Below are 26,360 nucleotides of genomic sequence, written 5' to 3'. Positions count from 1 at the left end.
GTTTAGAGTTTAGCTCTATAGAACACTATTTATTATTAAGACAGACGCTTAAACCTTAATTACTTAGCTTAATTAGTCCTTAAGCGAAATACTAGGAGGAGTGATAAACAGGTGGCTTGCTACTATTTTGGCGTGGGACTTTAAAATTTAACATGTTCTAGGCAAGAGGAATATAGTTATAGATGCTCTATCACGATATCTAAAAGAGGATAGATAGGAACCCCTAGATAAAACTAAAGATAATATTAAAGACTTTATTAAGCATATAATTACTAATGTTAAGTTATATAATCTAATAAAGGATAAAGTACTACGTCCTAAATATAGCGCTAAATTAGAAGGAATTGCCTAGTTTCTAGTTAGGTTTAAAATCCTAGATATTCTACAGAAGGAGTTAAGGGCATAGAAGAAACAAGTATTAAACTTCTTTATAAGAGATAGGTTCCTCTTCCGCAAGATATCTTAAAATATAGCAGTAAGACAAGTAGTTAATAATAAAGACGTTAGGATTGCTGCTATATAGGAAATACATCGCCTTATTAGTTATTATAGGGTGAATACTATCTACTTAATAATAGCTTAGCGATATTAGTAGGAAAGGATATATAAGATAGTAAGGCTTACTCTACGCACATATTATAAGTGTTAGAAAAGAAGTAGTAAGAAGAAGGTTAATATACTTACTAACACCTACTCCTATACGCTATAGAAGATAGTAGCTATTAACGTAGTCTACATGCCTTATAATTCTAGGAAATAATTCCTAGTAATAGCCTAGGACTATTTAAGCAGGTGGCCTAAAGTATAAGTATTACTAAATAATAGATTAAAAACCATCGCTAAATTTATATACGAAGACATCCTATGCAGATAGAGCATGGCGCGAAGGATTATAGTTAATAGGGGGCCTAACTTCTAAAAAGTTGTTCGTGATTTGGCTACTATCTACAGCATACAAGGGCATAAACTAATTGTTAACGCACTTGCAAAGCTCTAGGGGAGCTAGGTCTCTAATCTACTAATAGTACTCCTAGCTAACCAAATATCTATTTAAGAAAATACTAGATACTCCGCATACTAGCTAGTTACTAGTTAGAACCTAGTGCTCCTAATTAAACTAGCTCTTCTAACATAGTAGACGCTTCCCTTTAGGCAGATAATAGATAGGGCTTAGCTACTAGTAGTAAGGGCTACCTAGGTTAACCTAAGAGATTAGTTTATTAAAGATATAGTATTAAGAATTAAGAGGCTGCGCTTATAGAAGAAAGAATATTAGGATAACTACAAGGAAATTTAAAGAGAGGAAATTAGCCCTAGCTTATTAGTACTACTATAGGATTTAGTCTGCTAAATAGATATATCTAGAGATAGGAAACTTAGTAATAAATAGCTAGGTCTATACCTAGTAGCGTAGAGCTTTCTAGAGTTAGGGACGTATTAGCTAAAAGATTTAGATAGAGCTAAGTTCGCATATATAACACTAGGCTAGAGGGTAAAGATCTTCTACTAGAGAAGCTAGGATAAGGTAAACTAGAAAGACTAAGGGCTTATAAAGTTATAGGATAGGGCACTATAGGAAAACAGGTATATCTTTTAGGCGCTACCTACGCAGTTTAATAAGTTAGGTATAGAGGGAAGAGAAGAAAATAAGGAAGCTAAATTAGAGAATTAGGACTAGGAAATCCTGTAACTAGATATAGGCAGTCCTACTCTTAAGATTAGGCCTAGGACGCTCTTAGACAAAGAATAAGCAGAATACTAATATTTTAATATCTTAGATTCTAGTAAAAGTAATTAAAAGAAGGATAATTAATAATTAAAGAGTTAATAGTATTAATACTTTAGTATTAAAACTTAGGAAAAAGATGCGCTATAGGACGGGCGTAAGATTAGTAGGGGGAAGGTAGGAAGCGCGCTAGTCCTAAATAGGTATCCAAAGGGTGCGCTAATTTAACCCTTTAGATATACAACGCTCTAATTAGCTACACTAACTACCTACCTATGCGTGGACAAGCAATTATAATAAGGATAATAAGAAAGTAAAGGTAGAAGGACAATAAATAAGTAAAGGTAGAAGGATAATAAACAAGTAAAGGTAGAATAAAGTAAAGGTAGGAGAATAATAGAAAGGCGCAAGTATAATAGGAAGGCACGCGTATTCCTATATATATTCTGCCTGCGCTACTACTACTATAATAAGCTACACTAAAAACTTTAAATATCTAACAAAGCTATAAGTATCTAACAAAGCTACTACTAGAAGATCCTAAATAAAATAATAAGCCCTAAATAGTTATTAGAAGTCTAGAAAGGAAAATAGCTAGTAGTTAAGCTAAGTTTACTAGGATCCCTAATGTTAACAGGTTCCCTACAGCCCCTAAGGTTAAGCCTACAACCTAGAGGGTTGCAGCTATAGCCTATAACACCTAGAAGTTTTGCACTAGACTATTAGCATATATTATAATAGAGGAGTCTTTTAGCTATTAAAAGGTTAGACTTAGTTTAGCCTAAAGAGTTTAACACGCAGACCTAGGCACTTTATAAAGGTATCCCTCTTCTATAGAAAGGAGGTATAACTATAGGTAGCTAGATTAATAAGATATATATAAGCACTATTACGCAATAGAGGAATATTATAGATAACTTTATAGGAGCACTAGGGGAGCACTTTAATAAAACTTTAGGATTAATAATAGTAGTAGGGAGCTTTATAGAGTCTAGCCTAGCACTTATATAGTTATATAGTGGTGTAGCTAATTTTAGGCTATAGTACCTATTTATAAAGGAAGCGCGTAACATACATAAGAAGTAGCTTAATAAAATACGCTTAGTAATATAGTATATCTGCGCTAATTACGCCAAATTTAGTTAGAAATACCTAAGCTAGTTTACCCTGTAAGTAGGTTAGACACACTAAGGATATATAGACGTAAGGTACCTCCTATATTGCGTAGGTCTAGACTAGCTTACTAGCTTCCTAAACTTAGAGGTATACTATAGAATATAGGGTTAAAACTAGTTAAAAGATAATTTTATTAATATTACTAACTAGCATAGGGTCTAGGTTATAATTGCTAAGCTAATAGGAAAGGTAGATACTATCTTAAAGGCTAAGGAGGAACTAGAGGACTATTTCTTACAATATATTAGGGCAATTATTTATTACTACGTAATAGGCCTACATGCCCTACCTAGACTAACGCTTAAAGGCATAAGTAACCTATATAACTTTAATATACGCTATAGAGAGGAGGATAGTGCTTATACTAGGATTTAGCGCCTAGTGCTATAATAGTATAGGAAGTTAGAGAACTAGGTAGGGGTGCTACTTAGTATAATCCCCCCTAGCAAATAGATATAGAAAGAGGGCATAAGGCTATTAATAAACTATAGGATACTAGTACTAAAAGAAATTAAAGATGTTCTAGCTAGCTCTCTGCAAGGAAGCAGAGAAGTAGCTAAAAAGAAAGTAGAGGAGGAGAGGGTAATACAAGAGATTAAGAATCTAGGTTATAACTAGCTACCTAGAACTATATCCTACGCTAGACATGCCTAGACTATACTACTAGACAGGAGTGTGGTCTAGAATAGAGGACTATTAAGGTTAGAAAGTATAGCAAGGGAGTTATAGAGTTATAAGAAGAGGATAGAGGATATACTAGATACTACCCTAGGAGAAATTAAATTAGCTACCTATATCTTAGAGGAAGAATCTCTAGCAGAATTGCCTATATAAAGGATAATAAGAGCACAAGGAAGATACGCTGCCTAGCTCTTAAAAAGGATAGGAGAGAATATTTACTAGGAGTTTAGTATTATTAGCTAATATATAGCAGCAGGCCTATAACTATAAGATACTAATATAGAGGTAATAAATAAATTACGCAACTCTTTACCTAGACTACTTAAGGAACTTAACAAGACTCTAGACACTAAGATAATAATACTAGAAGAAGAGGGTATTACTAAAGATAAGTATACTATAGTTAAGAATAAAGCGCCCTATTAGTATAAAAACTAACGCTCTGCACTATAATTAATTGCCGCTAGGATTAGGAGTAGCGCACTTAATAATACTAAGCAAAGGAAGCTAGTTAAAGTATAGTACTATAAAGTTACTAATTATAGCACTATCTAGGACGCTAAGGGGAGGATAGTGCAGGATTTAAATTAGGTATACTTTAGCTACTTAAAGTTTATTACTAGCAAGATAGGGCTCTACACTTAGACTCTAAACGTAGAGGCAAGTAATAGATAGCTAAACGTGCTATACTATAAGCCTAGAGAATAGGGAAATTTGCAAGCTAACCTAGTTACTATAGTAGCTTTTACTAAGCTATTTAACTAAGATTACACCTCTAAGGATCTATAAGCTTATTGCTACTAGCTAAAGAAGATAGCACTAATAATTAACTAGGCTTAACTATAATAGGTAATAAGATTTAAGTAGAGTTACTAAGGCTTCTTATAGAAAGGAAGCATAACCCTAGACACCTTTATATAGATCTATAAAGACCTAGAACTAGTAAGGATAGTAGATAAGTGCTTTAAGATATATAAATAGCACTTAAGGGAGATAAAGTAGGTAGCTAATTTAGGGTAGTGCAGGACTATATACTACTCTATTATTTAATAGCTAGTATAAGGGGATATAGGATACTAGCTCTAATATACTATAATCTAGGAAACTATAAACCTAATCTTATACCTATACTATACTAAGTACGCCTAGGTAGGAGACTAGACCTTCTTTTATTACGTGGACGTGAACCTTTCTAAGGTAGCGTAGTTAGGATAAGGGCTTAAGATAATCTAAGGCTTAGTTTCTTTTAATAATAAGGACTAAGATAACTACACTAAGCTTCTAATTAGGTTTAAAGAAGTATAGAAGAATTAGGTAAATTAGATAGATAGAGGATTAAGGAGGAACAAGAGGGCCTATATCTAAGCATAGGAAGATAGGGTACACTAGCCTAAAGAGCTAAGGGAGAAGTGCCCTATAGTAAAATAGGAGAAGGAGATCTACTAAAAAGGATAGGCAAGGATTATAAGCCTAGTAATACTATATAGATCTACTAGACCTACTACTTAAACGCAGCGTATAGTTCTACTATAGTATATAAAAGTGCAGGACAATATAATAATAATAGAGGTGCTAGAGATAGGGATATATATAGAGATTATACTAGCCTACCTATAGATAAGTATAGCCCTAAAGACTCTATTAGGGCACCTAGTTAAATATAGTAGAGTCTAATAGTAGTTTCCTAGGGATATCTAGGCTACCTACCTAACCTAGATCTTAAAGGTAATTATATATTAGGTTTAATAGGATAACCCTTTAGTAAAGGCAGAGATCTAGAAGTACCTAATAGGAGATTTAAATAGAGAAAAGATAGGAGTATAGATTAGGAAGAGTTAGGTTAAGATAGTAAAAGAGTTAAAGAAGAATTAGGCTATCTATATTAAGAATAAGAAGCTTATATTTAGTAAGGATAAGGACGCTAGGGTACTAGACTAATCCTACTTTAGTATAAAGAGAGTATAGCCTACTAAAGTAGGAGAGTAGTAGAGGTATAATAGATAGATTAAGTAATTAGAGACTCTAGATACTATTAAAAAGTATCTAGGAGCTATTAAGGAGGAATAGAAGGTAGAGGGATCTAGGCGCCTAGGGCTAGGCTATCTAGGAAGTCTAGCTAGGGCGCGGAGGAGAACTGTCTCGTTAAGTTTAGGTTTAAGATTAGAGACCCTAGATACTCCTACTCCCTTACCTAAAGCTTAATAAGCTAGGAACTAGGGTTGCAGACTAGGAGGAGGAGAGTAAGGTCCAAGCTTAATAGGGCTAAGCTTAAAGGAGGGGGAGGTTTATACTATAGTAAGGGGTGTATAGGAGAAAAACAAGGCTTAGCCTAAAAGGTTAGGCAGATTAAATAGTATAAAGGCATAAAGGATTAGAAGATAGGAGAATAGTAACTCTAGGTGACTTTACTTTAACCTTATAATATTATCTTTTTACTTATGTTCCTGCATTAAACCATATCCTCCACTATAGCACCACTACTATTAAACCTTGCCCCTCCTACTTCTCCTCGTTTGAATAGGTTACTCTCCCTAACGGTTTACTAGAAGCTAAGATTAAGCGTTAGAGGACGTTGTTATTAACAGGGGATAGGTTCTAATAATAATATAGTATCTCTTTTGCGTAATTCTATTAGCTAGCGCTATAGAATATAATAGTAAGGGGGTCTATAAGGCGCTAGAGTATACTAATATTACCTACTCTTATAGCGTGGCGTAGAGTAAGGAATAACTCTACCTCTTATAGGAGGCGATATATAGAATAGAAGTCCTTATTAGAATAGGGACTCTTCTACACCTTATATAATAGAATAGACTAGTAGATATCCTTAACTATTTATATAAACTACTCTAGGGTTAATAGAGAGATAACTGTATCTACTTCTTTAAAGCTACTAGACCTAGAGCTATCTACTATTAAGACTCCTATCTAGACTATATAATAGTAAAAGAGAGATATAATCTATACCTAGTATCCTTAGGTAATAATAGGGTCTATTAAGTAGAACTTTGCGTTATCCTAAGTACTTATTATACGGCCCTATTGTATTATATTAATTGTAAGGTAGTGATCTAACTTTAACTAGCCCTTCTCTAGTGCCTAATATATATAGATAATAGTGTTTAAAAGGTTTATTTACACGTAAAACTATACTAATATAGGCTATACCTATTATTGCTAATTATAGGTATAATAAGCCTGCTAGCTTTTATATATAACTATATAGATATAGTTAATAGTAAGTTAGTTACTATATAGAAGGAATATCTGCTTAAGGAAGATATTATTAGGTATAGGGTTATTATAGATCTTATAGCCTAACTAATCTAGAAATATATTATTATAAATAGTAAAGGTCCCTTCTATTAAGCTCTTGTTGTGTTTAATTCCTATAAACTAGACTATCTTAGTCTTATAAGGTAGTAGTATATTAATAGTAGGAAATATTAGCTCTAGGTCTAGATCTTGCTTAAATACACTACGTACAGCGCTTAGATAGAGATATTATAAGGCGTCTATAATTAAGAACTATAATATCTATACGCCTATATTATTACCCCTAGATACTACTAGGCTTAGAATAATATTAGTAAGAGATAGTAGGAGGGTTAGGTTATGCATGCCTTAATATAGACTACTAACTAGAAGTTCTAGATATATAATATACGCAGTGTTAGTAAATAACTAGAATACTACTTAATTTCTAACGTCTTTATAGCGCTTATAATTAGTAAAGTTAATATTATTATAAATAATAACTACCTATAGATCTAATATACTAGCGCGTAATTTAGACTATACTATATATTAGTATATACTATAGGTACACGTTTATAGTTGTAAAGAAGAGGAGGCAAGGCTTGCTAGCAGGTAGGCTTATTAGTTAGCCTAGGAGGTTGTAGAAGTTTAGAGGAGGTAAGGCTTACTAGTAGGTAGGCTAGTTAGTTAGCCTAGGAGGTTGTAGAAGTTTATAGAAGTTTAGAGGAGGTAAGGCTTAGTAGGCTTAGCTAGCCTAGGAAGTTTATAGAAGTTTATAGAAGTTTATAGAAGTTATAGAAGTTTATAAAAGTTTATAGGAGGTTATAGAAGACTAGTAGAGGCTAGCCCTACTAGTAGCTAGGGAATTATATAAGTTAAGAACCTAGCGTTATACGTACTATAGCAAAGTTAGCTAGCCTTAAGGCTTAGGTGTTAATATACCTATATAAATATATAAGTCTAAGGCTAGATAATATCTCTATAACTTATTAAGGAACTCTAGAGGCTTAAAAATATAAACCTAAATATATAATAAACGCGTTAGAGCTCTCCTAGGTAAATAAATAGTATAGGATTATAGTAACTAAGAAGAGGCGCTTTATATGTGTAAGAGTTATATTACTAGCCTAGTATAAGGTTAAAAAGGCACGTTAGTTTTATAGATACCTATAGAGTATATAGTATAAAATAGGAGTATCTATCTCTATAAGATAAGTTATACTACTAAAGTTAAAATCCTTTACTAGGGTCCTAGTTATATATACTCTAAAGGGTAGCAACTAGATTAACGCGCTTAATTCTTGCTAACACTATATAATAATAGGCTACTCTTTAAATATATCCTTATTATAGAGCTCTAAAAAGACATCCTCTATAATTCTATATTGCTTCTTAATAGTATTATATTATTAACTAGTAGATATAACTAAGTATTTATTATCCCTAATACTAGCAAATATAGATATAAATATCTTAAATAACTACCCTATTTCTCTAAATAATAGGAGGACCTTATTTATCTTTATATCTTTACTTATATAGTAAGTGTAGGAAGAGGATATAGGCTATCTATTAGAGGTGGATCTTTACTATATATAATTAAGGGAGGTGCGTTTAATAGGGGTGCTATAATAGCTCTAGTATAGTATACTAAATTAAGAGTATCCTTATAGCAGCGTAAAGTTAATAAGTAACTAACTAGGCGTCTTACTATCTAGCCTAGGTCTAATAGGGGTAATAGGTATATTAAATATTATTAATTATATAGTATTAGTAATATAATAACATGCTATTTCTAGACGCGCTAAGTAATAGTATATAGTTATAGGGATAGCAAGGGGTAATAAAAGTTACACTATAGAAGATAGGCTATTAGATAGTGCTAGTAAGGTAGGAAAATAATATAGTTAAAGATATAATATATAGTATTAAAGGTAGAATCCTAGCTACTAATAAGTTAAAATCACGTATTACTAAACTAAGCCCTAGTTTCCCTTAGACGCTCTAGCTAAAATAGCTATTCTGCCCTCCTATTAGCCTAGAAGTTTTTAGAAGATAATTAAATATATTCCTGCCCTCCTATTAGTTTAGAAGTTTACATAAGTTTACTAGCGGCGCGCTTGCGTGCCACTAGGCCTAAATGGGATAGGCGGAACGCCAAATTTCAGTCAGAGCATCTGATTCATGAGATAAGTGTCCAGTGGTGTTTGACGGCAGAGCTACTCGACGTAACTGAGAATCCTGAGCGAACGGCGTGGCGCTGCGATTACGTAGTTTGTGTGTCCTTCTTGCTAATAACGTGCGCTTGACACAAGCTTTCAGATATCCTCTCGGTAGAAGTCAGCCATGCCTTCTTTGACCACCTTGCGCAACTGTGCAGCCGCGCGACCCAACTCGCCGCCTCCTTTCGTTGCTTGCTCCAATCCAGTCATGATCGCTGTCTCTGCTCGATCATGGAATACTCTTTGACGGTCTTCACGGTCCTCATACATCTCGGCTTCTTCATCCCTCGTTGCTCTGAACAAGTTAAGATGTGCGTATACACTTGAACGCTCAGATAACACGTGGTGCGCGATCTGCCGAAGAGGAAAATTGCTATCACCGGTAACCAGAGATGAGTTTCGTCCATGGGATAATCCAGTACGGAGAAAGGCAGCTAGAGCATTCATTTGCTTGGCTTGGATCTTGGAATCGGCTTTCCCGTATGATTTCGCGGTTGACCATTTGCTACTGGCTTCACTCTGCCAGCCAAGCAAGCTCAAGAAACACGTCAACATCTTCACCCAGCCCCCCGCGCAGCTAACAACCTCATCACCAGCAACATTGAGCAGCCAATCTAGCACTTCGAGGCCGAAGACACGGATTTCTGCAGCTAAATGCGTCATGGCTGCTCTCGTATGCAGTAGTAGTTGATCTGCATAGCTCGCGACATCGGTAATCGGTAAACTATGTAGTAGCCTGAGCAACTGTTGGCGGACGCTGTTGGAGCCATCCAAGATGAGACGTTGTACTGCAGGGATAATAACAGAAGATGGCTGTGGTAACGATACTGTAGGCGGATTGTTGACCATTGCGGAGGTCAAGAAGGCAAGAGACTCCTTCCGCTGCGCATCAGACTTATGGTTCAGTAGACCAAGATGGTGCGCACATTGTGCTTCTAATGTGGGCGCACTCGTAGAGAGAGCTTGTTGTTTCAAGGCGATAGCTGGACAGAGTCAGTCAAGGAGCTATCATAAGAAACAAAAAAACCCGTACACTTGGCCTTGAAAGTTGTATTGGTGTTGTTGGCTGCCTTCGGTCTTGCTTTACCGACTTTCAGTTTTGGTTTCTAGGAGCTGTTAACATGAAGCTTTTCTACGCCAAATTGCTCTTCATACCTGAAAATCCTTCTTTTTGCTCTCCTTCTTCTTCTTTGAGCTTGCAGTCATGATGAGCCCCAGGAAAAGTCAGGAGATCGTCGAGCGTTATCTGAACATACAGTGGAGGTCGACATGAGATGTCTAGATGCAAGATGGGAAAAACGTACATCTATCAGCGCTAAGATGAGAAAAGCTAAATCGTGTGGGTTGCTTGGCAGGGTCCAGTCGACAGTCGCGCCCGCGGCCACGCCATGTCACGCGTCTTGCAGGTAACTTGAACACTTCCAACGTTCTAACGGGCGTGGCAGTCACTCTCGGGACAATCTTCCTGTTGCCAACATGGCTGCGCAGCATACAGTAATTGCCTTACATCTACATACAATCCCCCGCTGACATCGTCACAGTCTGATGAAACCCTGTCCCTGCTTACACGACTAAGTCAAAAGCCCGGCGTGCAAAGTACGCTCATACTGTCGCGAGAAAATGGCACAATAATACGAACGTCTGGCCTCATATCGAGCAGCTCGTCTGCGAATCCTAACAGCACGCTACCAGCTTCGAACGACGCTGCAAACGACGCTTATACCAACGGAAGAAAAGAAAGCGGAATACACAGTGCAGAAGACGTCGCAAGCATGGTCTGGTCCTTCCTCTCTGCAGCCGGAGCTCTTGTGGACGAGCTCGACAAGGAAGATGAAGTAAAACTACTCAGACTACGTACAAAGAAGAATGAGCTAGTCATAGTGCCAGGTAAGTCCTCGGCATGTTTTTCAGTCTTCTCTGCTAATGGAAGGGTAGACCCCAAGTTCATTCTCGTTGCCATCCATGATACACCACCTGCATAGGCTTGGAACAAGTAGCCGTACATGTAATGCTTCCTCTCCTACGATCACGACAGCCATAGTGCGAGATTCACCAATGCGCTTCACAAAATTTTGACGTCAGCTACGTCAATGCCACCATAAACAGTACCTTAGGTATACTTAGTCGCATCATCCTCCATTTACTCCATGGATGGATGGTCCAACGAGGGCCATGGGGGAGCCACAAGCTTCACTGATCACAATCTTGTCACTTATCTGTCGCATACGCATCTTCACTTCCCACTAAAGCTACAGTCGTAAGGACCACAGCGTCGCTTCTGCTTCAAGCCGACATGCACATGCTCGAGCCTGTATTAGGCTTGCACTCTAATTTTGATATCAAGGAAGCCAAAGAGCTCCTTTCCTAGCTAGCTTCTTCGCTGTGTCTTACTTTTGAGTGAGGAAGCTTCCAATCGCCACAGTACCCTTGATATATAAAGAGTGGCCACACCAGATACTGTCAGATGTATACCCTGGCGCCATTGTCTTTGCATTTCTGTTTGGGTCAGACACAAGGCGTGACTGAGCAAATCCATTGATTGTTCCGTAGATCTCGTACCTTCTCGATGTTGGCCTGGTTCGAGGCGTCAGTCAGTAGGGAAGCTATAGAAACCGTTGCCATGATAGATGAGTGCTGTGGAAGTGTGGTACTAGGATACAGAATGCAAGCATGAGATCTGTTAATTCACACTAAGGTTCAAAACCATAGTTGTATCACAGAGAAACATGGTCATTCTGACCACTGTTGAAGTCAATGCATACCACGACTGACCGACCAGATCTCTCCAACATTTCGGCCTTACTTGAGCAGATGCGGCATTTACCAACAGAAGTTGCTCTACGCCTGTAGCAGCTTGCAATCGAATGCATGCCTCACTTCACGCACGATACGCGACGGACTACCATACTAGAATATTCTACAAAGTATTCAACTCCACACGATATGGAGTGGCATCGATACCTAGTAGTATTGCTTGCACACCGTCCAGCAAAATGTGGATGGATGGTGGCACATTGAACAGGCCCAGCCACGTCTACGGGTATCCTGATACAGCGAGTGTCCATCTAGGTATCCGCATACGAGACGTGATGGTGCATTGATAGGATGGAAGTATTTGTCAAACGGCCCACTGGACATGCTGGACATGGACTACTCTTGCTACTAAGCGGCCTCGGTATCTGGAATCGCGTCATCGGCGTGCCCCACCATCAATGCTCCTCCCCCCTCCCCCTCTCAGAGCTCGAAGTGCAATAATATACAAGGACCACGGTGCCCCTCCAAACATTCAAGCACTTCTTCCGACATCTGAACACCACAAATCACTCCTGCTAATCCACTTCCCCAAGCTTTCTCACGACAATCTCGATTACTTTCAACCCCCAGTCTTCTTCTCATCCCAACAAACATAATGGCTCCCCTCAAAGTCGGCGATTCCTTCCCTGAAGGCGTCAAGTTCGAGTAAGTCGCCCAGGCAGTCTGCCTTCATTGGCTTCCCACGTCCATGGTGGAAAAAGACCTGGGCCAGGCTAACACGTGATTCACAGATGGGCGCCCATTACCGACTCTGACCCCACTGCCTGCGGCCGCCCCCAAGAGTACGACGCCAGCAAAGAATGGGCCAACAAGAAGGTGGTTCTCTTCTCCGTCCCCGGCGCCTTTACCCCCGGCTGCCAGGCCTTCCATCTCCCCCCTTACATTCAGAAGGCGGGCGAGTTCCGCCAAAAGGGCGTTGACATTATTGCCACTATTGCCAGCAACGACGCCTGGGTGATGAATGCTTGGGGCAAGGTGAATGGTGTCAAAGGCGATGAGGTCCTGTTCTTGAGTGACACGAAGACATTCTTCTCCAAGGAGCATGGATGGCAGGCGGGCATGGGGGACCGCAATGGCAGGTGGGCTATGGTCATTGATCACGGCAAGATCACCTATGCAGATAACGAGAAGAGCCCCGGGGAGGTTACTGTAAGTGTACTTTGGTGTGTTTGGGATAGACTGTTTGCTGATAAGTTTAGGTCTCTTCAGCCGACGCTGTTCTCGCCAAGTTGTAGATGTTGTATGAAGGATGGTCTCCGCTTCGGCGTGCTAGTGGTACAATGTCTGATTCTCAACCTCATACTTGAAATAAATTAATATAAGGAATTTCAGAAAGCAAGTGTGTGTTTCTAGTACCAGTGAATTCTCACAGAAAAAGAGTTATGAGGATAAAGGTAGGCTGTCGAGGGGCTGTGGACACGCGTCACATGAAGGCATGGAATGTTTTGACTTTGGTGATATTCGCTTTGGTGCTTTCGGTGCAGCACGCAGCGTCTACTATTGCTAGAATGCAGAATGCAGAAACCTGTTTACAGCATACTGCTGCTTGTAGTGCCGAAATCTTCTCGTGCAAGTTAGCGTAGTGCCCCAAAGTCGACATGGCAGCTTCATCTGGCCAATGCGCTCAATCGAACTAGCGATGTGTTAGTAATGAACTCGTAGTGGATGACGGGTGTGGACAAACCGGGGTGAGGAAAGACTCGGCCACGAAGCGTGCTCTGGCGTTCAACTGTATATTGTCAGACATGGATTCACGGGACAGAAAACAGACAGGTCAAGCTTGGCGTACGAAGAGCTTCATCTCGGAGATTTCCTTGTCGACCTCTTCCATGAACTGGATGATGAAGTCAACCAGCTTGTGCTTCAGCATCTCCTCGGTATGGAAGTTTGTAATCAGGAAGGAGATGTCATAACCCTTGACCGGTTTCCGACGCAGGATGAAAAACGACTCGGCTCGTTGGGTCAAGAAGCGGGTGAATTTGTGGACCAGAATATGCTCAATCTCGTCTGCCTGCTTGATCTTGATGCTTATCCGCACGCTGTTGATACTCGGCTCAATATACACCCTCTCATTCTCGTTCCTCGAGACGGTGAGCGGGTTGAGGATGACTTCGGGCGAGCTCGCAGCCTCGATCTCGGGAACATTGTGTCGCTCAGAAGCCTGCGAAGCAAAGTTGGAAAGGGATAGGGCCGCCGTGAGCGATGAGCGCACGCATTGGAGGTACGGGCGCAGTGATTGGGACTGTGGCAGGCGTTAGCTGGAGGAGGCTCAGCAGGAGCAGGCGTGCCGCGAACAGGCCATTGGCGGTGCGGGCGGGCATGGGGGACAGGACCATTTTATGGGTGTATGTTCGTGTACGGTGTGGCCGCTATATTTTGGTGTCTGGTGTCTGGTGTCTACTAGTCGTGGTATAGTATTGGCAAGGGCAGAGCTGGCGGGGGAGAGCGGGTTGGCTATGACATGCCCAGGAAGCGGCGCAGTTGGAGTAAGCGTGGGCGTTCGAGAGGAGAGGGAGAAGAGCCGATCTTCTCTTCTCAGTCCTGTCGGGACGAGTGTCTGCGGGTCTGCTCAAGGTGAAGGTGTTTGTTGTTGAGCGTAGGTTCAACTGCTACCGTATAGGTAGTGCTTAGTTGTTAGTAGTGGGGTGGAAGCTAACAAGGGGGTCTTTCTGACTTTGTTCGATTGGTCTAGCGCTGCCTACCCAGGCCGTCACCATCAGCATCACTGTCACCGCCACCGCCGCCGCCGCCGCCGCGCCCCGCCACGACAAATTTCCCTGGGCTCTACCTCTCTGTATACTCGGTCCCTGTCGCACAGTCAAAACACTGTTCTTCACTTGATTGTTTGTCACCACGGGCCCTGACAACGATCCCCCATCATGGCGTCCATACCAGGTATGTAGTGCTGGACTGGCCCACTAACTTTTTGCTTTTCTTTCCATCTTGGTCTGCTCCTTGCTTTCGCCTCTCTCAGCGCCTGATGCTAATCCGCCATGGCCATGGACAGTTATTGTAAAGCACCAGGGCAAGAAGCACGAGGTCGAGGTCGACACCACCTCCAACGGCGAGACATTCAAGTACCAGCTCTTCTCCATCACCGGCGTCGAGCCTGAGCGCCAGAAGATCATCGTCAAGGGCGGACAACTCAAAGATGACGCCGACATGGCTAAACTGGGCCTCAAGCCCAATCAGACCCTCATGATGATGGGCACCCCTTCTGGCGACGCCAACGTCATCGAGAAGCCAAAGGAGAAGATCAAGTTTCTCGAGGACATGGATGAGGCCGAGGCCGCCCAACGGGAGGGTGCAACGCCCGCTGGCCTGCAGAACTTGGGCAACACTTGCTACATGAACTCGACGCTGCAGACTCTGCGATCCATTCCAGAGCTCCAGGAGGAACTCCTTCGCTACAATGGAAGGTGTGTACTAGGCCCAAGCAGCCTACTTTCGTTCCCCTGGCACACTCACTAAAGCAAATCAGCAACGAGGCTGGCTCGTCCAGCTCTGCGCAGGCACTCAGCCGACTGGGCCTCAGTGGCCTGGGCGCCTCGACCGATCTCACTGCATCACTACGCGATCTCTTCAAGCAAATGTCTGAGACGCAGCAAGGCTTCCCTCCGCTCATGTTTCTCAACGCGCTCCGAACCGCCTTCCCGCAGTTTGCTCAGAAATCAAAAGATGGACACTACGCACAGCAAGATGCAGAGGAGGCCTGGTCGCAGATAATATCGCAGTTACGCCAGAAACTGAAGCGCAAAGATGAATCGCAGGCAGATGCTGGCGATCAGTCGTGGATCGACAAGTACATGGCTGGTAAATTCGAGTCGGTCATGGAATGCGACGAGCCCGGTGCAAAGGAGGGCGGCGAAGAGCCGATCAAGAGCGAGGAACTGTTCTTCAAGCTCAACTGTCACATCAGTGTCGAAACCAACCACCTGCGAGATGGTCTAGCTGCGGGCCTAAAAGAGCAGATTGAAAAACGCTCCGAGGTCTTGGGTCGCAATGCTCTCTACACAAAGACAGCACGCATTGCACGGCTACCCAAGCATCTACCCATACACTTCGTTCGCTTCGATTGGCGGCGAGACACCAACAAGAAGGCAAAGATCATGCGCAAGGTGACCTTTCCGGAGGAACTGGATGCCTTGGAGTTTTGCACAGATGATTTGAGGAAATTGCTGGTTCCTATTCGTGACAAGATCCGCGAGGTTCGCAAGGAAGAGGAGGACGTCGAGCGTGCGCGCAAGCGACAAAAGCGCATGAGGGCAGGCGAAGAGAATGATGCCGGACCATCACTCAGCACCAAAGAGCCATTGCAAAAGAAGAAGGAAGCCGAGCAGAAGAAGGAGGACGCAAAGAAGCCAGAGGATACTGAAATGGCCGAGGTCGAGTACAAGACCGACGCCCAGGTTGAGGCGGAACGTGCCGAGTCCATCTTGAAAGCCAAGAAGGAACTCCTTGCTCTTGTAGATCCCAAAATGGCCGCGGACGAGGGCGCAAACCAGACCGGTCTCTACGAGCTGAGAGGCGTCATTACGCACCAGGGCGCCAGTGCTGATAGTGGCCACTACACCTCTTTCGTGAAGAAGCAGGGTCCTAAGGATCCGGTCACGGGCAAGCGCAAAGAAGAAGATGGCAAGTGGTGGTGGTTCAACGACGACAAGGTCTCCGAGGTGGATGCTGGGAGGATTCAGACTTTGTCTGGAGGAGGTTCGTGTGGTTTCCGATATTAGGTTCGAAATCTGCTAACTGGTCACAGGCCAAAGTCACTCGGCTCTTATCCTCTTGTATCGCGCTGTCCCTCTGCCCACGGTTGACGAGGATGTCAAGATGAGCGAGGCCTAGATGTCTAAGCTAGCTTTGCATTCTTGCGAAGTTGAAGCCTGTTATCTGCGTCTCTAGATCAGTAGCATTGGTGATGCATAGCTTTGGCGTTGCATGGATGGCTATGGATAAGGCATGAGCCATACGATTTAAGCATGTGTAATGATACAACGATTCAAGAATTTGCAGCTAAGAGCTTCTTATGCACATCGGTACAAGTTTTTGTATGCTTCGTTTTCATCTTCACTTCACCACACGTCCTAAAAGCGCGTCGAAGCTTGTCGCCAAGACTAATTGGGCCCCTTCCTGTCACCTCCACTACCTCGCTACAGCTTTTTCTCTCTAGTCTTCGCGCGCCGGTTCAGAGTGCAATACTTTCTTTGTGTTTCAAATCTGTCAATCATTTTACATGTGTACTCGTCGTATCTCTCGCCATGTTTTATAGTCACGAAGGTAGGTCGTGTTGAACTGCACATTGTCGCTCAGGATCAGTGTTGACCCATACAGTATTAACCTCGCGCAAATATGGCGTTGCAACCGTCTGGTGAGCAAGTGGCCTACTACCGCTCCTTTCAGCACTGACCAAAGCGGCAGGCTCGTTGCTACACTAGGCTCTAAATCAAACTTGAAGCGCATCAATCGCAAGCAGATTCTCGGCGTCGATGTCTCCAAAGCATGCCAAACCATCGTGGATCCAATCGCGCCAATGGCTCTGCGACTCCAGGGAAATCTGTTGTCTGTGTTACCCTTGACGGGAGAAACATAGAAGACTGACAAAGGCTTAGGTACGGTGTGTCCCGTGTATACTTGCAGCAGTGCGGCTACGTATTGTCCGATGCGCAGACCGCGAACACCGAAATAAAATTCTTGTTGAGAACCATCAAGGATGACGCGCTTGACCCTGAGGCCGGAAAGGCGAGGTAGAAACTCCATCTCTGATCCATTAATGTCAGCAACTTACGTTGACTGAGCAGACCCGAGCAGCTTCTTCTCCCAGAAGATCCATCCTTTCTACCCGAGTATGCACTGCAGCCACTGGACCTCTTCGCAGATCTCAACTTCAACTTCGACTCTCATCACATCCGGCACTCTGGCGACTCACAGTCTCTGACCCCGTTCGGGACGCAACGATCTCAGTCTTCCTCTCAAGGGGATGCAATTGGCGGCCTTGTTTTTCCCAGTTCGTCTCCAAGCCAGCATGCCGAATTCCAATTCGAAGGCGACAATGTTCCAGGAAGCATCGGTAGGCCAAGTACCATATTCGGTGCCGGTGAAGCTCCGGACTTGGATGAGCCAGACTTCACATTTGGCGATGATGGTAATATAATCCAGCTTGGAGACAATGATATCGTGCCCAGAACGCCGGGGATTTCTATGATGCAGAGCGATGCAGGCGCGAGCGCGAGGCTGAGGAGAGAGCACGAAGAGGGACGGCAGACAGGCTTACAGGTGAGTTTAGCCACTGTTGTCTTTGTGATTTGCACTACGATCCCGCATGCCTTGTCTTTCGAGAGCTGTCGGAGAATCTCACTGTGATCTCAGTCATGCAGCTACACTATATCACCTGTCCTTCCAAAGACTATTCGCTAAGGTTCTTTTGCCCCCAATCGCCTTGTCTTGTCTACCCTCTCTTCTTCCGTTTTCTATTATTATTACTTTCTCGCTTCCATTATTACTCCTCTATTGCTTCAATTTCACACTTGCACGACATGGATATTGACGTATATCAGATCCCCCGAGATGACATGGAACTTGACCTACCCAATTACGGCGATGAATTACCGGACTCTGGTTCCTTCTCTTCCACTGCCCATGGACGGTCCAACAAGCTTCCCGAAGTAATAGAGTCAACATCATCCACCGTAACTGCTTCCTTGCGTCGGAAGCCTCGAGCTGCACGTGTCATACCCATGGATCGAACAATCGAATTACGCAATGCAGATCTGGCAGACTGGAACATCAATTACCTGCAGAATATGCGGAATGCAGCAAAACCAAAGGCCAAATTGGCCGCTACTGCAAGAGCGAAGAAGAATGCAGAACACTATGTCTGGGGCAGTGGTCTTGGAGGTATTGGCCAGGATGTCTCGGGCGCGTACGGCTCAAATCCTTTCGAGATGTTCATTGGAGACAAACTTTTTGAGCTGATCACGGGCAAGAGCCGCCAAAAGGGGAAGTCCCCGAAGCACAGTCGTGACAGTGGAATCGACGATGTGACCCAGGATGAATCACGACGTGTCCGACAAAAGACTGGAGAATTCGATGATGATATTTCGCGTGGAGGTAATGATGAAGGTGTCTTCGAGCTTGGGGACGCCGACGTCGATGTCGAATTGCCGCGTGAAGCTGTGACTGCTCTTGACGACGAGCAGATCTTCTCTGCTATGCCCTGGAACAGTGCTTCAATCCGCGGCTCTTCTGCCGTTCCTAGAAGTGGACTAGGTTCTCATGATCAATCTAAGCGTGGCACGCGTGTGGTGTCGGCATCTCCTCTTCTTGGCCGTGGTCGGGCTAGCGAACTCGATACATTGAGGACCTTGGAGAGCGACGGTGACTATGGCCTTGAGGGCAATGAGTTTGCCCCTCTTGAACCCAGTTCAGACTATCCAGAGCTCGCTGTTCCGGTTGTGACCAATACCCGCGTTCGGGATGCTCTGTCTGCAGAGGGTACCAATTTCCTCACGTTTGTCATTGATGCGATTACCGAGAAGCGCGGCCTCGTGCAAGCGGCGATGGAGAACATGTCTGGCATACTGCAAGCCACTACGGCAGCTGAGATCGACGAGATTACTTTTGAAGAGCTGCTGCCACCGCATGAAAATTCGAAGCTGGTAGCGTGTCAAGCGCTGATGATGGTGCTCAGTCTCGGAAGCAAGGGCATGCTCAACGTTCAGCAGCCATACTATTTTGGCCAGATCAATCTTCAACCTACCCCGCAAGCTCGTGCTTCTCAGATCATCGAGATCAGCGACCGCAAGGAATCGGATAAGGAGTCTAACGATGGCTCGTTTCAGAGTCAGAGTGCTCTATCACCCGTGCATGGGCACGATGTTACGAACGAAAATGACGGACACTTCCAGGACCAGCTAGCGGTAGGCCCTGCTATGCCTCAGGACGACGACTATGATGAACTATACGACGACTGAAGTTCATTATGAAGTGTACCACACATATCGGTGTATTATTTTCATGATTTTCATCGGGATCTAGAAGGAATTTATGGGCAAGGGAGTAGCGATAGGTCGGTCTGTCGCACGAGACATGGAAGATCAGCATCACAAAAACACGTACGTGTGCAGGTCCACGTATGCTGCAAAATAGGCATGATGCGATGTATGTGCCTGAGAGAGTGAACAAACGAAGAGTTTGCTTTTTCAATTATGATTAATCACGATGTTATATCCTTGGTATCCGTTGAAAGCTAGAAGGGAGTCTCGATCCGCTGTCTCTGCTTTCAGACGGCCAAAAGTTAGCTGCAATGGTGTACTGTATCTCCGGATATTACCAGAAGTCATTCAAAAAATAAATCACAGTATCCAGAACTCTAATATTCCTTGTTGTTCCTGTAAAGTTTAATATGTGGGCAATTGGACAAGAAACTTGCCGGTAAGCGTCGCGTGACGTGAGTACTTGCAATAACTACCCACCTTTGATGCGAAGGTGTTCAGAATCTTCATATTAAGGGCACACGGGCACCGGTAACTAGAGTAGAGCAGTCAAACCTATTAATACAAATTTTCACCAGTCATGGAAACTTACTTTTAAGACTTGCAAAGTTCGATTAGACATTATGCGCTTGACTAGCAGCTACCTATAAAACTATATCATCTACTCTAGCTTGACACGCCCTAACCGCTCATCGATTTTTGCTGCAATTGGTACCGGTAGCGCAGGAGGCACGCTGATTACGTCATGTCGACAATCGCAGGCCACAAAGGCAACCTCGGCCGGCCACATGGGCACCACGATACGCCACGTGTTGCAAGAAACAAACTCTGGTGAAGATACTTCATTCCTTCACTTGGCTTGTATTTCGGCCATATATAACTACATTTCTTTCCCCTCTCGCAGTCGCGTTCCCCGCAGTCTGGATCGCATGTACTGGTAAAGAAGTTCGCGCGACACTGTACCTACCTCCGGCCCGTTCCACACCGTCGACATGTCCATGACCACGCAAACGCTGCAAGGCGCCGTGCTGAGCATAACATCGAATGTGCTCGCGCAAGCCATATCAGCCTACCGATCCAATGTACGTCCGCCCGACATCCTCCACGGCTACACCACCAAGAAACAGAGAAAATCGACTAACCCACATCTCACAGTCACCATTCACTCTCAACTTTTCTCAAGTCTACAAATTCGCCCTCTTCAGCGTCCTCAGCAACCCACCCAACATTATTTGGCAAGGGTTTCTCGAAGACCAATTCCCCACCAACGTGCGGACGCCAGCACAACCTTCCTCCGCCCAGAAAGGGAAGAAGCCTGACGCTAATCAAACGACGCTTAGCAAAAGAAATGTCCTGATCAAGTTCCTGCTTGACCAGACAATCGGCGCATTAGTAAACACACTCATGTTTATCGCGTACATGAGCTACATCAACCACTCTCAGACTTCTGCGCAAGGTCAACTAGACATGGGAGGGCCGTGGGATGCAGTGAAGACAGATTGTGGGGTCAAGACCTGGCCGATGATGAAAGATGGATATAAATTCTGGCCATTGATTAGTTTGGTGAGCTTTCTGTGGGTGCCAGTGGAGAGGAGGGTTGTATTCGGGTGCTCGGTGGGTGTTATCTGGGGAATATATTTGAGTCTTGCAGCGGCCTAGGCAATGGGAGCAGAATACACAGTTTCAACGTGGTTATTGAGATTGGGGCCCCGTACGCATGTTCAAGTTGGGTGACCAATCTTTCGCGATAGGAAAGGCGGGAAAGAGGAATGCAGAGGTGAGGCGATTGCGTCCAGTGTGAACAGGATGTCGACAGCACTTCTACGCTTGCCTGTCTCACTGAACTCTTTTCAGACGACACTCTGCTACCAAATTCCGAATCCCGATACCGGTCTATTGGGCCATATACACGCTATGCTTTCAAGATACGGGGGCGTGTGACATTTTGTGTCTTTTGTGAAATAAGAGCTTTGACGGAACACTGCAGCTCAGCTAGTCATATATGATCATACCGAGGTGGAACAAAGCGGTGCTTATCGAAATTTGAATACAGCCATCTTGAGCATATCTGGTAGGTGGCACATGGGTGCAAGCACCCAGATTGACGCCCAAAAGTGTTACCAGTATACCAGAATTCGAAAGTCACAAACTACCTGTGGCACATGGGCTGCAACCTTCCCTCCTTTTGGCGCCGGCTAATGAGCAAATGCGTGCTGTTCTTAGTGGGTACTCGAAGTTTGTCTCAAGGATCAGGCGTGCACAAGGAGTCTTCAAGTATTGACATTTCAGCAGCCATCTTGTCCCTGATGCTCTCATTATTATAACCAACCATCGTCCAAGAAATCATGGCAGCCACTCCTGATCCGGACAGCATCGATAGTCTTCCCCAGCAGCAGCACAGTGTCATCTTACGGCATCCGCAATCACATGACCTCAACTCTCCCGCAGGCTCCAGCAAAGGTCTACAGGTATCCAGTCAAATCGGGTCATCTACCTCGTCTGGTTATCAAATTGCAGCTCAGAGTCATTACTTCCGTTCCCGCCGGGTAAAGAAGGGTGAGTTTGAATGACCATGGCTTGACAAGACCGATCCACGAGCCAAATGGGTCACTACTTTCCCAATCTTGGGATTCATCCTCGGTTTGGGCATTACCGGAATCCTCATCTGGGACGGCGTGCGTACCGTTGCGGTCCACAAGTACTGTGAAGTACTCAACGAGAACTTCACGTCATGGAACACAGATATATGGACAAAAGAAGTAGAAATGGATGGTTATGGGTAAGCTGAACTGTGGGTTTGTTTTCCATCACGACTGGTCACGATTGAAGCAATGGTCAATCTGACATGACTACCGACACTGATGAAAACATCTACATCCGAGACGGTCCATTCGTTATCAATCCAACGCTTCAAGATCAATCCCTCATTGACCAAAACTATACCCTCGATCTCCGCAGTCACGGCTGCACAAGTCAATCTTGGACAAACTATGTCACAACCATCAACGCAACCAACGGCACCATCATCAACCCTGTCAAATCTGGCCACATCAACACCAAACGCGGTGCCTCCCGTCGCCAAACTCCCTGCCGGAGACTGGCTCTGGCCCGCAATCTGGATGCTCCCCGTTGACAACACATATGGCGAGTGGCCTGCCTCGGGCGAAATTGACATCATGGAGTCTCGCGGTAATAACGCTAGTTACGCCCAAGGTGGCAATAACATTGCATAGTACCCTACACTTTGGTCCTGACGCCCTGAATGACGGTTGGTGGCTCAACAACGTCAAGCGCAAAGCCTTGCATACGACGTACGCGGCAGACTTCAACACGTTTGGTGTCGAGGCAGCCATCCTTTTTTTCTTTTCCCCCTCTATTGTATCACGCTGAGCCTCTAATCTCACTCCTCGTAGTGGAGCGAAAAGTACATCTTCACACACATAAACAGTCGCCTCCAGCAAGTCATGTTCACGCACTTTGACCAGTCCTTCTGGGATTACGGCCACTTCCCTCTGTCCGCATCAAACGGCACGCGTCTCGTAAACCCATGGCTTGCAACAGGTAGTAATGCAAGTCCGTTTGATCAGAACTTTTACCTTGTACTTAATGTGGCAGTTGGCGGAACAAATGGCTGGTTTACGGATGGAAAGGTGGGGAAGCCATGGATCGATGCGAGTCCGAGGGCGAAGAAGGACTTTTGGGAAGCGAGAAATCAGTGGTATCCAGACTAGGAGAAGGTGGGTTAGATGGAGGTGAAGAGTGTGAAGATGTGGCAGCAGAGTGGGTGGAATGGGTGTACGGCGTAGGAAGTTATGGGAGGTCGGACTGGCTGGCCTTGGTGCTTAGGATGGGTTGAGAATATTAGAGTGGTAGTAATTACTGGACTCTAGGAGCTCATGTTTCGGCTTGTTCTCCAAGTGTCATCTGTACACAAGACTGTACTCACTTAAGTGTAACAACTAACCGGATCCTGAACCTCTATCTACGGACCATCCTCAAGCAAGATGGGAACCCTTGCGGACATGTATCTGAGATGCCATTAGTCGAATATGAAGCAGAGTAACCCATTCCAAACCGTGCAAGCTAATGATATATAAGTCCCACATATTTCCGCTCACGCATGCACAACATGCTTCGAGTGGCACTGGGAAGCCACAACTTAGCCTGTACTCACTCTTTGCCTCCCTACACACATGCACGAACAGGTGACCGCAATCTTTGGCACTATATGCCGAGCCCAGTCCAACACTACGGTACAAAACCGGTTTACAGTAGCCATATTTATCTAAAGTAGACTAAGAAGTGGTTTAGGTAGAAGAAGTAAACCTAAATAGGGTTTACTATACTATATTCCACTTTTATTTCTACTTCTAGTAATCTACTAGTATTACGTAGTAATAACTAGTTTCCTACTAACTGTTCAAGTATTTTAACCCTCCTTTCTTTAATCTTCTTCACCACCTTCACCTCTACCACCACCTCCACCACCACCACCTCCACCACCTATATCACCACCTCTACCACCACCTCTACCACCACCTCTACCACCACCTCTATCACCACCACCACCTCTACCACCTCTACCACCTCTACCACCTCTACCACCTCTACCACCTCTACCACCTCTACCACCTCTATTACCACCTCCTATTAGTAAAAATATCATGACTTATTATTATGTCATATGTGCGTATAGCGTGAAGCTAATCTTCTCTACCCCTTTTAGTATTAGTTAGGTATTATAGCGTATAATAGAAATAAAACTACTTTTTATACTTAATTTAAACCCCTACTATAAAAGTAAACCACTACTTTAAACCTATTTACGGGTATACACGAGGTTAGTTTACACCTATATAGTAAACCCCTAGCGTACCATTCTACAGTAAACAATTTTTTACCGTAGTGCAACGAGAAAGCAATATTACTCAAAATCTATCCAAAGAAAGAGGCGTCATGTGTCGAAGATTTTGTGGCATTTTCTGGATTAACATCTGCTTTAGGCAAGTGGGAATCGGCTTGCCACTTTAGGTACCTAGGACTCACGACGTTTCTTCGCTGCATGTGCCGACGACAATCTAGCGTTACGCCTTTATACCTCAGGTATGCTATACAACCATCTAATGTCGTGAAACGAATAGCTTAATTTCCGCAAAAAAAATAAAGGCACCTAGTTACAAATTCTGTTCTTCGTTTCTCAGGCTTTTCAAGAATACGTTCATTCTGACGCCACGACCACTACCTACACGCTGCCATAGTTACACCCCGAACCCATTTCTATCCATTCCAATATATCAACACACCACAATTCGCAGGCATGCCTTATTCTCCCAAGCCCGGTGATTCAATCACCACCCTCGACACACCCTCTATGCTTGTCGACCTCGACCTAATGGAGTCCAATCTCACATACCTGATGACCCTCCTCCTCCGCAGCAACATTTCCGTCCGGCCCCATCTCAAAACCACCAAATCCGCCATCCTCGCCCATAAGATGGTCGGTGCCGGCGCAACGGGCGGCTGTGTTGCGAAATTAAGCGAAGCGGAAGTCATGTGTTCAAACGGGTTTACCGATCTGCTCATCACATCTGAGATAGTGGGTCGGACAAAAGTTAGACGGTTGGTAGAATTGTGGAAGGATTATAGAAATCTGAAGATTGTGGTTGATAGTGCTAAAGGTGCGAGGGCGATTAATGATGCGATGAGGGAGAGTGGGATGCAGGGTAGTATCATGACACTGATTGATTTGGACGTTGGGTTGCACAGGACAGGTGTGCAGCCTGGCGAGCCGGCATTGGAACTTGCAAGAGTGGTGGCAGGATGTGATCATCTGACCATCATTGGAGTCCAGGGGTATGAGGGCCATCTGCAGCACGTCCATGGAGACGAGGAAAGGAAGAGGTCATGTTTGGAGTCGATGAAGATTCTCACGCAGACTGCAGAGGCGTTGCGGCAGGAGGAACACCAGATCGATGTTGTTACCACTGGAGGAACAGGGACGGCGGAATTTTGCGTTACAGTTCCGGGGATTACAGAGGTGCAGCCTGGGTCATTCGTCTTCATGGACACAGACTATAGGGATGCGGTAGGGACAAAGTACTCGAACAGCTTGACAGTCCTGTCCACGGTTCTGAGTAAGCAGGGACCGACGTGCGTTACAATCGATGCAGGACTGAAGTCGCTCACCACAGATAGCGGACTGGCAGAGTGCAAGGCCGCTGGATATACATATGGGGTCATGGGTGATGAGCATGGCAGTTTGACATGGGAGGATGGGGAAGGCCAGGAGCTAGATGTTGGCGATACGGTGGAAATGATACCGAGTCATATTGACCCGACAATCAATTTGCATGAAACGTATTATGCACATCGAAATGGAATCATCGAGGAGATTTGGCCGGTCGATGCGAGAGGAAAGGTTCAATAGAGTATGTCGCATGCTGGGATTCACAAACAATCACGTCTTCTCCTAGCCTAGATTGTTCGTTCTTC

At 44.1% G+C, this 26,360-nt stretch overlaps 10 protein-coding genes across 10 annotated transcripts; 8 read left to right on the top strand and 2 right to left on the bottom strand.

Moving 5' to 3' along the window:
• Window positions 1-8,748: 8,748 nt before the first annotated feature.
• On the bottom strand, window positions 8,749-10,340 carry IAQ61_008910 (uncharacterized protein). Its single transcript, XM_003836504.2, has 3 exons — window positions 10,219-10,340; window positions 10,097-10,169; window positions 8,749-10,046 (listed from the first exon to the last, which is right to left on the bottom strand). The coding sequence occupies exons 1-3, from the start codon at window positions 10,267-10,269 to the stop codon at window positions 9,160-9,162; spliced, it is 1,011 nt and encodes a 336-aa protein (XP_003836552.1). The 5' UTR covers window positions 10,270-10,340; the 3' UTR covers window positions 8,749-9,159.
• A 133-nt stretch (window positions 10,341-10,473) lies between these two features.
• IAQ61_008909 (uncharacterized protein) lies at window positions 10,474-11,732 on the top strand. Its single transcript, XM_003836503.2, has 3 exons — window positions 10,474-10,557; window positions 10,605-10,950; window positions 10,999-11,732. The coding sequence occupies exons 1-3, from the start codon at window positions 10,540-10,542 to the stop codon at window positions 11,043-11,045; spliced, it is 411 nt and encodes a 136-aa protein (XP_003836551.1). The 5' UTR covers window positions 10,474-10,539; the 3' UTR covers window positions 11,046-11,732.
• Window positions 11,733-12,188: 456 nt separating this feature from the next.
• IAQ61_008908 (uncharacterized protein) lies at window positions 12,189-13,232 on the top strand. The gene is made up of 2 exons (XM_066098173.1): window positions 12,189-12,522; window positions 12,609-13,232. Exons 1-2 carry the CDS (start codon window positions 12,473-12,475, stop codon window positions 13,192-13,194), a joined length of 636 nt encoding a protein of 211 aa, XP_065951812.1. The 5' UTR covers window positions 12,189-12,472; the 3' UTR covers window positions 13,195-13,232.
• On the bottom strand, window positions 13,233-14,508 carry ARPC4 (Actin- protein 2/3 complex subunit 4). Its single transcript, XM_003836501.2, has 4 exons — window positions 14,211-14,508; window positions 13,667-14,119; window positions 13,562-13,606; window positions 13,233-13,510 (listed from the first exon to the last, which is right to left on the bottom strand). Exons 1-4 carry the CDS (start codon window positions 14,211-14,213, stop codon window positions 13,502-13,504), a joined length of 510 nt encoding a protein of 169 aa, XP_003836549.1. The 5' UTR covers window positions 14,214-14,508; the 3' UTR covers window positions 13,233-13,501.
• A 248-nt stretch (window positions 14,509-14,756) lies between these two features.
• IAQ61_008906 (uncharacterized protein) lies at window positions 14,757-16,722 on the top strand (the record flags this gene model as incomplete). The annotated part of the gene is made up of 4 exons (XM_003836500.1): window positions 14,757-14,772; window positions 14,885-15,296; window positions 15,359-16,587; window positions 16,637-16,722. 4 exons carry the CDS (start codon window positions 14,757-14,759, stop codon window positions 16,720-16,722), a joined length of 1,743 nt encoding a protein of 580 aa, XP_003836548.1.
• A 134-nt stretch (window positions 16,723-16,856) lies between these two features.
• IAQ61_008905 (uncharacterized protein) lies at window positions 16,857-20,253 on the top strand (the record flags this gene model as incomplete). Its single annotated transcript, XM_003836499.2, has 6 exons — window positions 16,857-17,154; window positions 17,209-17,245; window positions 17,296-17,436; window positions 17,487-17,621; window positions 17,676-18,150; window positions 18,432-20,253. 6 exons carry the CDS (start codon window positions 16,857-16,859, stop codon window positions 19,845-19,847), a joined length of 2,502 nt encoding a protein of 833 aa, XP_003836547.2. The 3' UTR covers window positions 19,848-20,253.
• Window positions 20,254-20,912: 659 nt separating this feature from the next.
• On the top strand, window positions 20,913-21,527 carry IAQ61_008904 (uncharacterized protein; the record flags this gene model as incomplete). Its single annotated transcript, XM_066098172.1, has 1 exon — window positions 20,913-21,527. One exon carries the CDS (start codon window positions 20,913-20,915, stop codon window positions 21,525-21,527), a length of 615 nt encoding a protein of 204 aa, XP_065951811.1.
• Window positions 21,528-22,213: 686 nt separating this feature from the next.
• On the top strand, window positions 22,214-23,001 carry IAQ61_008903 (uncharacterized protein; the record flags this gene model as incomplete). Its single annotated transcript, XM_003836496.1, has 3 exons — window positions 22,214-22,424; window positions 22,467-22,647; window positions 22,698-23,001. The coding sequence occupies 3 exons, from the start codon at window positions 22,214-22,216 to the stop codon at window positions 22,999-23,001; spliced, it is 696 nt and encodes a 231-aa protein (XP_003836544.1).
• A 331-nt stretch (window positions 23,002-23,332) lies between these two features.
• Window positions 23,333-23,599, top strand: IAQ61_008902 (uncharacterized protein; the record flags this gene model as incomplete). Its single annotated transcript, XM_003836494.2, has 1 exon — window positions 23,333-23,599. One exon carries the CDS (start codon window positions 23,333-23,335, stop codon window positions 23,597-23,599), a length of 267 nt encoding a protein of 88 aa, XP_003836542.2.
• A 1,586-nt stretch (window positions 23,600-25,185) lies between these two features.
• IAQ61_008901 (uncharacterized protein) lies at window positions 25,186-26,295 on the top strand (the record flags this gene model as incomplete). The annotated part of the gene is made up of 1 exon (XM_003836493.1): window positions 25,186-26,295. The coding sequence occupies one exon, from the start codon at window positions 25,186-25,188 to the stop codon at window positions 26,293-26,295; it is 1,110 nt and encodes a 369-aa protein (XP_003836541.1).
• Window positions 26,296-26,360: the final 65 nt, after the last annotated feature.

Source organism: Plenodomus lingam, assembly GCF_022343315.1.
Source record: "Plenodomus lingam strain CAN1 chromosome Unknown contig_5, whole genome shotgun sequence".
Lineage (NCBI taxonomy): Eukaryota > Fungi > Ascomycota > Dothideomycetes > Pleosporales > Leptosphaeriaceae > Plenodomus > Plenodomus lingam.
Note: the sequence above shows the minus strand (reverse complement) of the source record. Positions and strands in the feature narration are given on the sequence as shown.